Below are 12,091 nucleotides of genomic sequence, written 5' to 3'. Positions count from 1 at the left end.
TAGAAAAGAAAATTCCTATATTTCACTTATTACGAAGGATAGTCAACGACATGGGCCAAACCATTTCAAGTGTTTTTTTTTCCACACATAGATGATGACGTAGGCCAACCCAACTAGTTCGAATCGAACACACGAGTCGCAACCTTTTTTTGTGTTTCCTATTTCTTGGTTTTTTCCTATAAGATTTTTAGTTTTTCCCTTTTCCTTTTCCTTTTTCTATTTGATTATTTATTGTTTTATTTTCTTTTTAAAAATTTATGATCATTTTATTAAATTCAGGAGCAACTTTTTAAATTCTTGAATATCTTTTAAATCGTAATCTTCATTTCAAGATTTTTTATTTATGATTTTTTAAGACAAAATCAACATATTTTAATTCATGATTTTTAAAACTCGAATGTTTTTGAAAGTTCATGGATTTTAAAAAAAATGAGAATACTTTTAAAATTCATGAACTTTTAAATTATTTATGAACATGTTTTAATGAACATCAGTGTTGGCTTCTCAGCAAAAGCACATGCGGCACTCCTGAACCTGAAGCACTCTTGGTGTGGTCACCCCCTTGCCTACAATAGCGATGAGGCCCAAGTCTTGCATCACCACCGGAGATGATGCTTGTGAGAGGATGAGCGAGAGAGAATAGGATGTTTGCGAGGCACTCTTGTCTTGTCCCGTTCGATGAGAACGAGGGGAAGAAGAAAGAGTAGGTGTGATATTTTTTTTAAAGAAAGTATGAGATGGAAGTGTGCTCGCATTATTTCTGGATTTATTTCAGGATTTCCGGCGATGCGCTTTCAGTGGGAGGAGACGTTCCCGTCGACGACGAGGCGCCTACGGTGACTTCGTAAATCTCAAGATGATATGCCGGCTCAGTCTCTTGGAGGTGCTCATAGGGATAGGGTGTGCGTGTGTGTGTTTATAAGGGTGAGTGTATGCGCGTGTATATGAGCGCTTGTGTCAGTACTGATGCTAAAAAAAAGAAGTGTGTGTGTGACCCACATGGCATGTGGCGCGTAACGATGCGGCCGATAGATCGCATGCTATCCGCTGGCGGAAAAGAAGTGTTTTTCATTTAACTTAGTGCGATCGGATGTCGTGACATTTTACGTTCCACTAATAATACATCTTTTTAAGTTCCACTAATAATACATCCGTGTGGTTCCCTACCATGCTGGGCGTAGAACTTGGGCACGTCAAAATACAAGAAAATGAGATGGAGCTACCATGTAGCATTAATTACTCCCTTTGTAAAGAAATTTAGTGAACTGAACGCTTTTATATTTTTTTACGAAAAAGGTATCATGCATATATGTATATGAATTCAGTAGGATAGTGTCAAATGATTATTATCCTAAGTTCGATTGGGCGGCGCAGTCAATTTCGGACATTGTTCCGGGGCTGAGGAGGACGCCGTTGGAGGTGCACCACTCCAAGTAGGCCTTCTGGATGGACAATGCCGGCGGCGGCGGTGACGTTGGGGGCAGCGGCCGATCATCGTCCCGAGAAGAAGTAGGAAGACATGTCGTGCTCGGAGGGCCAACGCGCAACGCCAGAGCCGGAGCCGGTGAGCTGCTCGGAGGGCCAATGCCAGAGCCGAAGCCGGTCCTGAGCAGGATCCCGCCGTGTCCTACTTCTCGGCGGCGGCGCTGTCGTCACCGGCGATCCCTGCCGCTACTGATTGGTTTCCATTGATTTGAAGGAGGCGCGTGGTTGGTTGATTAACTTTCTTGTGCATGCAGGGTCGGGTGCTTGATGAGTTTGGTCGCGTAGCATCTCAACAGTGGAGGTTTTGCCTTGGCGTTGCTACCGTTCCGTTCCGTCAGCATGCATGCGCGTGATGCTTTACCTCATTCCTTACCTTGCCTCAGGTGAGCGTCTTGTATTTTTTTTATCTTTTTTGAAAACTTTTGATCAATTAATCTTTAATCATGGCAGTTCAATAAACAACAGAAATAATAAAAATATATCCAGATTCGTAGATCATCTAGCGATGACTATAAGCAATGAAGCAAACTAAAGGCGTGTCGACGTCATCGCTCCTCGCTCGTCAGAGCCGGGCACAACTTGTTATAGTAGACAGTTTAAAAGTCATCGTGCTAAGACTCCATAGGACCAACGCACCAGAATAGCAACCACCGCCGATAAAGAGAAGATTAGATCAGATGGATCTAACCTGAAAACACATAAATAAAGACGAACAAAGACCGAATCCGATCAAATCCACCAAAGACACCCACTGATTGAATCCCGCGAGATGCGCTAGAGATACACCTCCACACACTCTCCAACAATGCTAGACGCACCACCGGGATAGAGGCTAGGTGGGGAGAACCTTATTTCACCTTTAGAAAGCTACCGTCGTTTCGTCTTCTTAAACAAGACACAAACCTTAACAAAACTTAAAGAAGCACCTAAAAATGAAGCCCTCCCATCAGCAAGGGCTGGGATCCACCGTGCACCTATGATCATAAAGCCACATGAGACGTGGCAGATCGACGACATCGCTGCCGGAAGGCAGGAACCATAGACGCCTTCCCTTATGAGGAGAGATATAGGGAGGAGAAGTCTTGTAAAGTATTAAGTACTCAAAAGGCACGAACTTGTCTTCGTCCTTACCTTGACTTAGTTAAAGAGCATTAGGGCATCTCCAACACTAACTCTCAAACAAACACCGTATTTGTTCATGGACCAGTGAAGACCTATCCGTGGACACTGATACAGGAACCGGTCATCTAACCATGACCCCTAAATATTTGTCCTTATTTCTTTTTCTCAAGTACACAACACTCAAAATAATTATAAAAGTAAAATAATTCATTCATTAATAACATTCAAATGTCCCTAGTACAATAATAGTTCAAATGTAAATATTACATCCGAGACAATTGGATGTTCAACAAATTTTTCAAATTTATCGATTTCAAATTGAACAGTTCTCGAGTCAGAATCCGCACATGTTGTCCCACGTATTGTGCCTCTCGAGCTTCATCCAACAATGTATTAACATAATTGCCTACCCTCGGTCCTATAGTACAGCACGACGACATGTCCGGGCTGCACAACGTGATGATTATTAAGTTGCAACATTGAGTAAATCAATGAATTGGCCGATATGTAGAACAACAAGATGCAAAACTTAGATTCTCAATGGTTTGAGAGCCCGGTAGCCACCTTCTCTCCATTTGTGCAACCCACCGCAAAAAACTTCATGACAAAGTTGAAGATGGTGTAACCGATGGGCTAGCGACTTCACGTTGTGATCATGGATCGTGTGTGAGTTGTAGGGTGCCTTGTGCTTTTGCTCATGAAAACTAACCATGCATGTTTGCCAAAAGGTCTAGCCCTTTGCCTCATGCATATAAAGTTCTCATATATGACCTTCCACGCATCGCACAAAAAACTTATCCTCCATCACCCAGTACCACCGTCGTGCTTACTCCAAAGAACAACAAGAGGATTCAAGAAAAAAACTCAATTGCATTTGACCAAACACCTACCGGGCATGGTGTTCACCATGGACGGTGTCGACAAGGAGGCGAGGGGTACTTGGCTGTGGATGGATCCTGCGTGGGCGGCGGCATAGGTGGGCAAACACGTGGGTGGGGATTGCGGACATCCGACAATGCCTTGGCGGTGGCTAGAAAGGTACAGTGACGATGTCAGACAAGGAGGGTGTGTGGGTGCAAAGCAAGGGGGAGTAGGGGGTAGAGTGGAAGAGAAGTGGCCTGGGAGGGGGTTTGAGTGAGTCCTATGTGGCGAAGGTCCGAATGTCCGCAACCCCCCTCTAGTTTGTGTTTGGTTTTTAGAAATTCGGACAAGCGGATGCGTCCACGGACAAGTATGGGTCCATGTTGGAGGGCAAACTTCTTTCAGATAACTTGGTCCAGACGTATGGAAATGTTTTGAGAATATGTGTTGGAGATGTCTTTAGAAGACAAGCTGTTACCCCAACAAAGAGCTTCGATCTACTCCGTAGCCACCATTTGGGTGTTGCGAAACGCAACAGGGGGTGCAATGGCATGGCCGTGGGGTAGACATCATCGGAGTTGTTACAACAAAACAGAGGCCACCGAGTGCAGTAGTCCTTGATACAAAATCCAAAGGGGTCAAAATTCCATAGAAACAAGATTCTCACAAGTGAAGGCATGAATAAAAATTAAAATTTTGATCAAGGCAAGACAGGAGAGACATGCACATTATGAAAGTTTGACCTAAGAAGAGGGAGTGAGGATGTGCAGGAACCAAAGTGTGTGAAAGAAAGCTGAGAGCTGTTGCCGATAACAATGTGATGAGGGGTAGTGGAGGGAAATGAGAGAGACTACCCAGATCCAAAGAAATATGTGCCATTTGCGCCAGTATTGAGGAACCAATCACCATCGACATCATGCGCCGTTGGGTAAGAGACGCTGTGAAGCATGTTGAGGAGCATGGGGGTATAAGGGATAAAGCTATGTCGTGGCACTGGCGAAATGCCACCATATATAGTGTGATCTAGGAGATGAAATTGGATTCCTCCAAATTGAGTATTGTCATGACCGAGTGAGGGTGGGTGGGTGGGTCGAGGATGGCGGTGGTCAGCGAGTCAATATAGTAGGATAGAGCAAGCACATCAACGAAGGAAATGTGGCCGGGCTATGCTACCTCTTGAGCACTTGCGTTGGTTTTCCCTTGAAGAGAAAAAGGTGGTGCAGCAAAGTAGCGTAAGTATTTCCCTCTGTTTTTTAGAACCAAGGTATCAATCCAGTAGGAGGCTACGCGCAAGTCCCTCGCACCTGCACAAACAAACAAATCCTCGCAACCAACGCGATAAGGGGTTGTCAATCCCTACACGGTCACTTACGAGAGTGAGATCTGATAGATATGATAAGATAATATTTTTGGTATTTTTATGATAAAGATGCAAACTAAAATAAAAAGCAATGAAAATAACTAAGTGTTGGAAGATTAATATGATCAAGATAGACCCGGGGGCCATAGGTTTCACTAGTGGCTTCTCTCGAGAGCATAAGTATTTTTACGGTGGGTGAACAAATTACTGTTATCGGCATGATTTATTTACTTACAACTCAACGTTTACAACCCAACGATGGTTTTTTATTTTATTTTTTGTCCGGAGTCTCATCCCGACTTGTGGGGGAATCATGGTCTCCATCATCTGTTCCTCACTTGGGACAATGCTCTAATAATGATGATCATCACACTTTTATTTACTTACAACTCAATACTTAGAACAAAATATGACTCTATGTGAATGCCTCCGGCGGTGTATCGGGATATGCAATGAATCAAGAGTGACATGTACGAAAGAATTATGAACGGTGGCTTTGCCACAAATACAATGTCAACTACATGATCATGCAAAGCAATATGACAATGATGGAGCGTGTCATAGTAAACGGAACGGTGAAAAGTTGCATGGCAATATATCTCAGAATGACTATGAAAATGCCATGATAGGTAGGTATGGTGGCTGTTTTGAGGAAGGTATATGGTGGGTGTATGATACCGACGAAAGATGCGCGGTATTAGAGAGGCTAGCAATGGTGGAAGGATGAGAGTGTGTATGATCCATGGACTCAACATTAGTCATAAAGAACTCATATACTTATTGCAAAAATCTACAAGTTATCAAAGCAAAGTATTACGCGCATGCTCCTAGGGGGATAGATTGTTAGGAAAAGACCATCGCTCGTCCCCGACCGCCACTCATAAGAAAGACAATCAATAAATAAATCATGCTTCGACTTCATCACATAACGGTTCATCATATGTGCATGCTACGGGAATCACAAACTTTAACACAAGTATTTCTCAAATTCACAACTACTCAACTAGCATGACTCTAATATCATCATCTTTATATCTCAAAACAATTATCAAGCATCAAACTTCTCATAGTATTCAACACACTCATAAGAGAATTTTATTATTATTCTTCTATACCTAGCATAGTAGGATTATTTAAGCAAATTACCATGTTATTTAAGACTCTCAAAATAATCTAAGTGAAGCATGAGAGATCGATAGTTTCTATAAAACAAATCCACCACTGTGCTCTAAAAGATATAAGTGAAGTACTAGAGCAAAACTATATAACTCAAAAGATATAAGTGAAGCACATGGAGTATTCTAATAATTTCCAAATCATGTGTCTCTCTCTCAAAAGATGTGTACAACAAAGATGATTGTGGTAAACTAAAAAGCAAAGAATCAAATCATACAAGACGCTCCAAGCAAAACACATATCATGTGGTGAATAAAAATATAGCTCCAAGTAAAGTTACCAATAGACGAAGACAAAAGAGGGGATGCCTTCCGGGGCATCCCCAAGCTTAGGCTTTTTGGTGTCCTTGTATTTTACCTTGAGATTCCATGGGCATCCCCAAGCTTAGGCTCTTGCCATTCCTTGTTCCATAATCCATCAAATCTTTACCCAAAACTTGAAAACTTCACAACACAAAACTCAAAATAGAAAATCTCATGAGCTCCGTTAGCGAAAGAAAACAAAACACCACTTCAAGGTACTGTAATGAACTCATTCTTTATTTATATTGGTGTTAAACATACTGTATTCCAACTTCTCTATGATTTAAACTTACGAGAGTGAGATCTGATAGATATGATAAGATAATATTTTTGGTATTTTTATGATAAAGATGCAAAGTAAAATAAAAAGCAATGAAAATAACTAAGTGTTGGAAGATTAATATGATGAAGATAGACCCGGGGGCCATAGGTTTCACTAGTGGCTTCTCTCAAGAGTATAAGTGTTTTACAGTGGGTGAACAAATTACTGTTGAGCAATTGATAGAATTGAGCATAGTTATGAAAATATCTAGGTATGATCATGTATATAGGCATCACGTACAAGACAAGTAGACCGACTCCTGCCTACATCTACTACTATTACTCCACACATCGACCGCTATCCAGCATGCATCTAGAGTATTAAGTTCATAAGAACAGAGTAACGCCTTAAGCAAGATGACATAATGTAGAGGGATAAATTCATGCAATATGATAAAAAAACCATCTTGTTATCCTCGATGGCAACAATACAATACGTGCCTTGCTGCCCCTACTGTCACTGGGAAAGGACACCGCAAGATTGAACCCAAAGCTGAGCACTTCTCCCATTGCAAGAAAGATCAATCTAGTAGGCCAAACCAAACAGATAATTCGAAGAGAATTGCAAAGATAACCAATCACACATAAAAGAATTCAGAAAAGGTTCATATATTGTTCATAGATAAACTTGATCATAAACCCACAATTCATCGGTCTCAACAAACACACCGCAAAAGAAGATTACATCGAATAGATCTCCATATATAAGAGAGGGGGAGAACTTTGAATTGAGATCCAAAAAAGAGAAGAAGCCATCTAGCTAATAACTATGGACCCGAAGGTCTGAGGTAAACTACTCACACTTCATCGGAAGGGCTATGTTGTTGATGTAGAAGCCTTCCGTGATCGATGCCCCCTCCGGCGGAGCTCTGGAACAGGCCCCAAGATGGGATCTCGTGAATACAGAAAGTTACAACGGTGAAATTAGGGTTTTGGCTCCGTGTTTGATCGTTTGGGGTTCTGTAGGTATATATAGAAGGAATGAGTACGTCGGTGGAGCAACAGGGGGCCCATGAGGGTGGAGGGCACGCCTGGGGGGTAGGCGCGCCCCTCTACCTCGTGGCTTCCCTGTTGGTTGCTTGACGTAGGGTCAAGTCTTGTGGATCTTGTTCGTTCCAAAAATCACATTCCCGAAGGTTTCGTTTTGTTTGGACTTCGTTTGATATTCCTTTTTCTTTGAAACTTTAAAATAGGCAAAAAAACAGCAATTCTGGGCTGGGCCTCCGATTAATAGGTTAGTCCAAAAATAATATAAAAGTATGTAATAAAGCCCAATAATGTCCAAAACAGTAGATAATATAGCATGGAGCAATCAAAAATTATAGATACGTTGAAGACGTATCAGGCTAGTCAGTGAAGGAGTGAGACTCAGCCATCGAAGAGAAGGACCAGAAGCGAGGATAGATAACTCATATCCAATACCATGTAAGTACCAGAAGCAAGAAAATGATTATATCAAATGTACATATATACGGGTTTCAAGGCAGGCAACTCCGTAATGACATGGCTAAAGACCAGCTACAGATGCACAACGCAAAGTCATCTTTTTTTTGTTGGGGGGGATGAAGTCAGTTTTTTCTTGGGAAAATCCAGTTAGCAGAAGAGTTAGCACATAGTATCTTTTTGTCGCAAACATCGATGTTTGTTTGTTGACGCTAAAACAGAGATACTCTCGATAGATTTTGGAAATCTAAGCAAGTCAAAACTTATTAGGGACAATATAGAGAGACAGGATATTGCAAAGCTAAAATGATTCTTGGAAATAGTGCTCAATTGGCGTTTAAACTTTTTTTTGTTTCGATGAAAATTGTATGCACCACTAGTATTTTACAAATATTACACTACAATTTAAAAAATATATGTATTATGCAATACAATCCGTGACTCTATTTTTTAGGGGAACACTACAAGCCGTAACTTTTTTTTTTTGAGAATTATTATGCACTGAAAAAAAAACTAACAAGAGAATTTCTTCGCTGTAACTGGGCCGATCCACTTCAGTGATTCACTTTGGGCTGCTGCTGCTGCTTCGACTCCACACCCACCACATCCCGCACGAGCAGTGAGGAGGGCGAGATGCCTAGGTCTAGCCGCCGCCGCCGCCACCCCTGCTCGCCGGCGGTCGGGCCACTGGGCGAAGACGACCTGCTCCGCGAGATCCTCCTCCGCCTGCCTCCGCAGCCCTCCTCCCTCCCCCGCGCCTCCGCCGTCTGCAGGCGCTGGCGCCTCCTCCTCTCCGACCCAGGCTTCTCCCGCCGCTTCCGCATCCACCACCGCCGCGACCCACCCCTACTCGGTTTCTTCGTCAGAAATGAAGATCTGCCCTTCCTACCTGCTCTCGACGCCCCGGATCGTGTCTCCCCCGGCCGTTTCTCCTTGCAGCGCGGCGACGGCGACGGCGACCGGTTCATGTCCCTTGGATGCCGCCATGGCCTGGTACTCGTCGTCAACAAACCTAAGAACCAGATCCTGGTGTGGGACCCCGTCATCGGCGACCAGCACCGCCTTGACGTGCCCCCGGGGGTTGCGATACATGCAGAGAAGACACCGATCAACGGGGCGGTGCTTCGTGCTGCTGGAGACGATGCCCAACACTTCCAAGTGGCGTTGACAGTGGCAGACAACGATGACAAGCAACACAGACGAGCGCTTGCCTGCGTTTACTCCTCAGAGGCTGGCGCATGGGGTGAACTCGTCTCAACACAGCTTCCATCTCGCGTTCCAATGAGTAATGTTGGCACCTTCGTTTCTACTTACAAGCCTACCGTGCTGATTGGGGATTCCCTTTACTGGAGGCTTGCTGGGAATTTTACCGGAATTCTTGAGTTTGATTTGGAGAAGCAAAGCCTAGCTGTCATACGGTTGCCAGTGCATATCCTTGAAGACGGCCATTGCCTATTCTCGATTATGCGCGCAGAGGGTGGTGGCCTTGGTTTACTCCTCCAGACAGACCGCAGCATCCAGTTATGGAAGAGGAAGACTGATTGTGATGGTGTTGCTTCATGGGGTCTTGGAAGAACCATTGAACTGGACAAGCTACTTTCTCTGAATTCGGAGGAGAATGACATAATAATACAAGGGCCCATGGGGGAAAATAATGTGGTGTTCGTATGGACACATCACATCCTCTTTACGGTCCATCTTGAGTCATTGCAGTTCAATAAACTTCCTGGAGCCTACCCCCTTTTTCATTATCATCCATTTGAAAGTGTCTACGCTGCAGGTAAAGCATGCCTTACATATATATATATATATATATATATATATATATATATATATATATATATATATTGGTTGTAATAAAACCAGGTTAGTTTTTTATAGTTGGTTGATGGCATATATGGTTCACATCCTTTTGTTTTAAGTTAGCAATTTCAAGTAGTGTCATAGCAATTGTTTCTTTTGCTGCTTGATGCCCTCTTCAACATATAGCGAATTTTTTCTGTACGGTTTCTATTCTGATTCTTGTGTGGTGTTTAATGATTATGATGTGTAGGAAAAAAAATCCTTTAGTGGTGTATAATTTTATATGTGTTCTGTAGCCAGGCGTTGGGCTGCAATTGGTCTATTCTGAGTTCCATATCTGTAATCAAGTTAGAGCTAGCAAACTGGCTTCATCAGTTTATTATGTGAATATCCATACAATAAAACAATAAAGATCAAGATTAGCAAATTCTTTGTGTAGCATTGAAATAAATCTGGTTGTCATATGCCTATTCACATATGCAAATATTATATAATACAGTAGTAGTTTTAGAAGGCAGTTTTTTCTCAATACATGAAATAGTGGGAAGTTGAAGATGACTACATGAAAAATATAGTGAACTCAATAGGCACATGTTAAAGTTTAAAGCTAGTTCTATTTCTTTCATTCAGTATTTATTATCTCTGTAATTGTGCTAATATTAAGTTTGTAATGATGAACTTCTGGAATTTAAGAATATTTACTCATCTACCATTTTTAGAAGAGTCCTACTGAGAGTACCAAGTGCATTTGTACATAGGAAAAATATTTTATTTGTTCATTTCACTAATCTGCTTGGATTTCTTAATATGATTATGTTTTTATTTTTTCTGATATGGCATGGAATGGGCTTATAATTCTGGATAACTTACTCTTCTGACCAGCTAATGGTCTGAGTGTACATGTTCTTCATTTCTACAACATTCATCTTTTTATACTGTTCCTTGAATATTCTATAAATTTTAGAATTGGTGTAGTTTTGCTTATCTTTTCCTAATGTTGTTTGTCATAATACTCGAAGAGTATGCTTTCATTAATTTTTGTATTTCTATTTATCTTTTTGCTCAATTTATTGCAGTTTTATGGATGATTGTTAGTGTAAGGCAGTTTGCTTAAATATTATTCTCAGCATATCTCTCAGTGCCTATCTAATTTGCATATGTAATCTGCCACCTGCCATTATCCCCTAACATGATTTGTCTGGTCCAAACTATATGTATCAATGCTTTGCGGGTAGTCTATTTTCTGCACTTTTGGTCACTTTAGATGTTCAAGACTTTTCTTATAAACATATGGTCGAAATGGCATGACTAGATTCACCGTAAACACTGCTTTTGCCACAAGTTGTATACTTTTACTAACATATTAATGTTATCAGTAAAACTAGTGGTCAAAGCATTGCTTTTGTTGTTGTGAAGAAAGAGCGGTGCATCTATATTTGGCCGAATGAAATGTTTCTATTAATAAGACGGTGCACGATCCCTTAGTTGAGGCTTCTACTACATGAGTTCAATTAAATTTGGTTTGTGAGCGACTTGCTAGCACATACATTTCTGAAAAGTATGTCTATAAGCTATAAACCAGACTGTTCGGGTTTGTTACCCGGTTACCCCATGAGCCCCTTACGTGCCCATGATAAAAATGAATATTTCAAGTGATTCAATAAGCTGGGATGACCAGTATTTCCCTGGAGTTATTTGAGCCACAGTTTATTTATTTTATTTGCCTCTATTGAGAACAGAATAACAGATGTAGCCAAAAACTTGAGAATATATGCTAATAATAAGAGTTGAAGGTGTGGTGGCAAAAATGAACTGTTCTCCTGTAGCGGTTCTCTGTTTCTATTGTTGGTTTCATAGAAAAAAGTGAAGTTAGTGTTTACTGTTTGAGTCGTACATAAGTTGAGATACATAACTTCAACTTTTTTCTATGAATGTATTGAGATACAGAACTTTAACTTTGACTGATGAAATTGGTTGCTCCGCAGGTATCTAGGGTTACATTCCGGTGGCCAAGATGCAGAAATTGATTGTGTGCTGTAGGTTCTTCCGTTTTGTATGCTGTTCATGGGCGTGTGCTACACCCAGAATTTGGCCCACTGTACTGGTCAGGTGTGAAGTTGTATGACTAGTAGGAGCTAATCGCTTCGTTTGCAAACTACGTGCCTATTATCTATGTTCTGTATGAGGACACGGTTACTTGCTTGGATTAATAATTAGT

The 12,091-nt window shown here is 41.6% G+C and overlaps 1 protein-coding gene across 1 annotated transcript; it reads left to right on the top strand.

Annotated features, from left to right (window-relative positions):
• The first annotated feature begins 8,685 nt into the window (after window positions 1–8,685).
• Window positions 8,686–12,091, top strand: LOC123130170 (uncharacterized). The gene is made up of 2 exons (XM_044550121.1): window positions 8,686–9,850; window positions 11,859–12,091. Exons 1-2 carry the CDS (start codon window positions 8,704–8,706, stop codon window positions 11,864–11,866), a joined length of 1,155 nt encoding a protein of 384 aa, XP_044406056.1. The 5' UTR covers window positions 8,686–8,703; the 3' UTR covers window positions 11,867–12,091.

This window comes from Triticum aestivum, chromosome 6A, assembly GCF_018294505.1.
Source record: "Triticum aestivum cultivar Chinese Spring chromosome 6A, IWGSC CS RefSeq v2.1, whole genome shotgun sequence".
Lineage (NCBI taxonomy): Eukaryota > Viridiplantae > Streptophyta > Magnoliopsida > Poales > Poaceae > Triticum > Triticum aestivum.
Note: the sequence above shows the minus strand (reverse complement) of the source record. Positions and strands in the feature narration are given on the sequence as shown.

What these genes read in the sequence shown, in the direction of transcription:
- LOC123130170 (XM_044550121.1), top strand. Translation starts at nt 8,704, where the DNA reads ATGCCTAGGTCTAGCCGCCGCCGCCGCCACCCCTGCTCGCCGGCGGTC.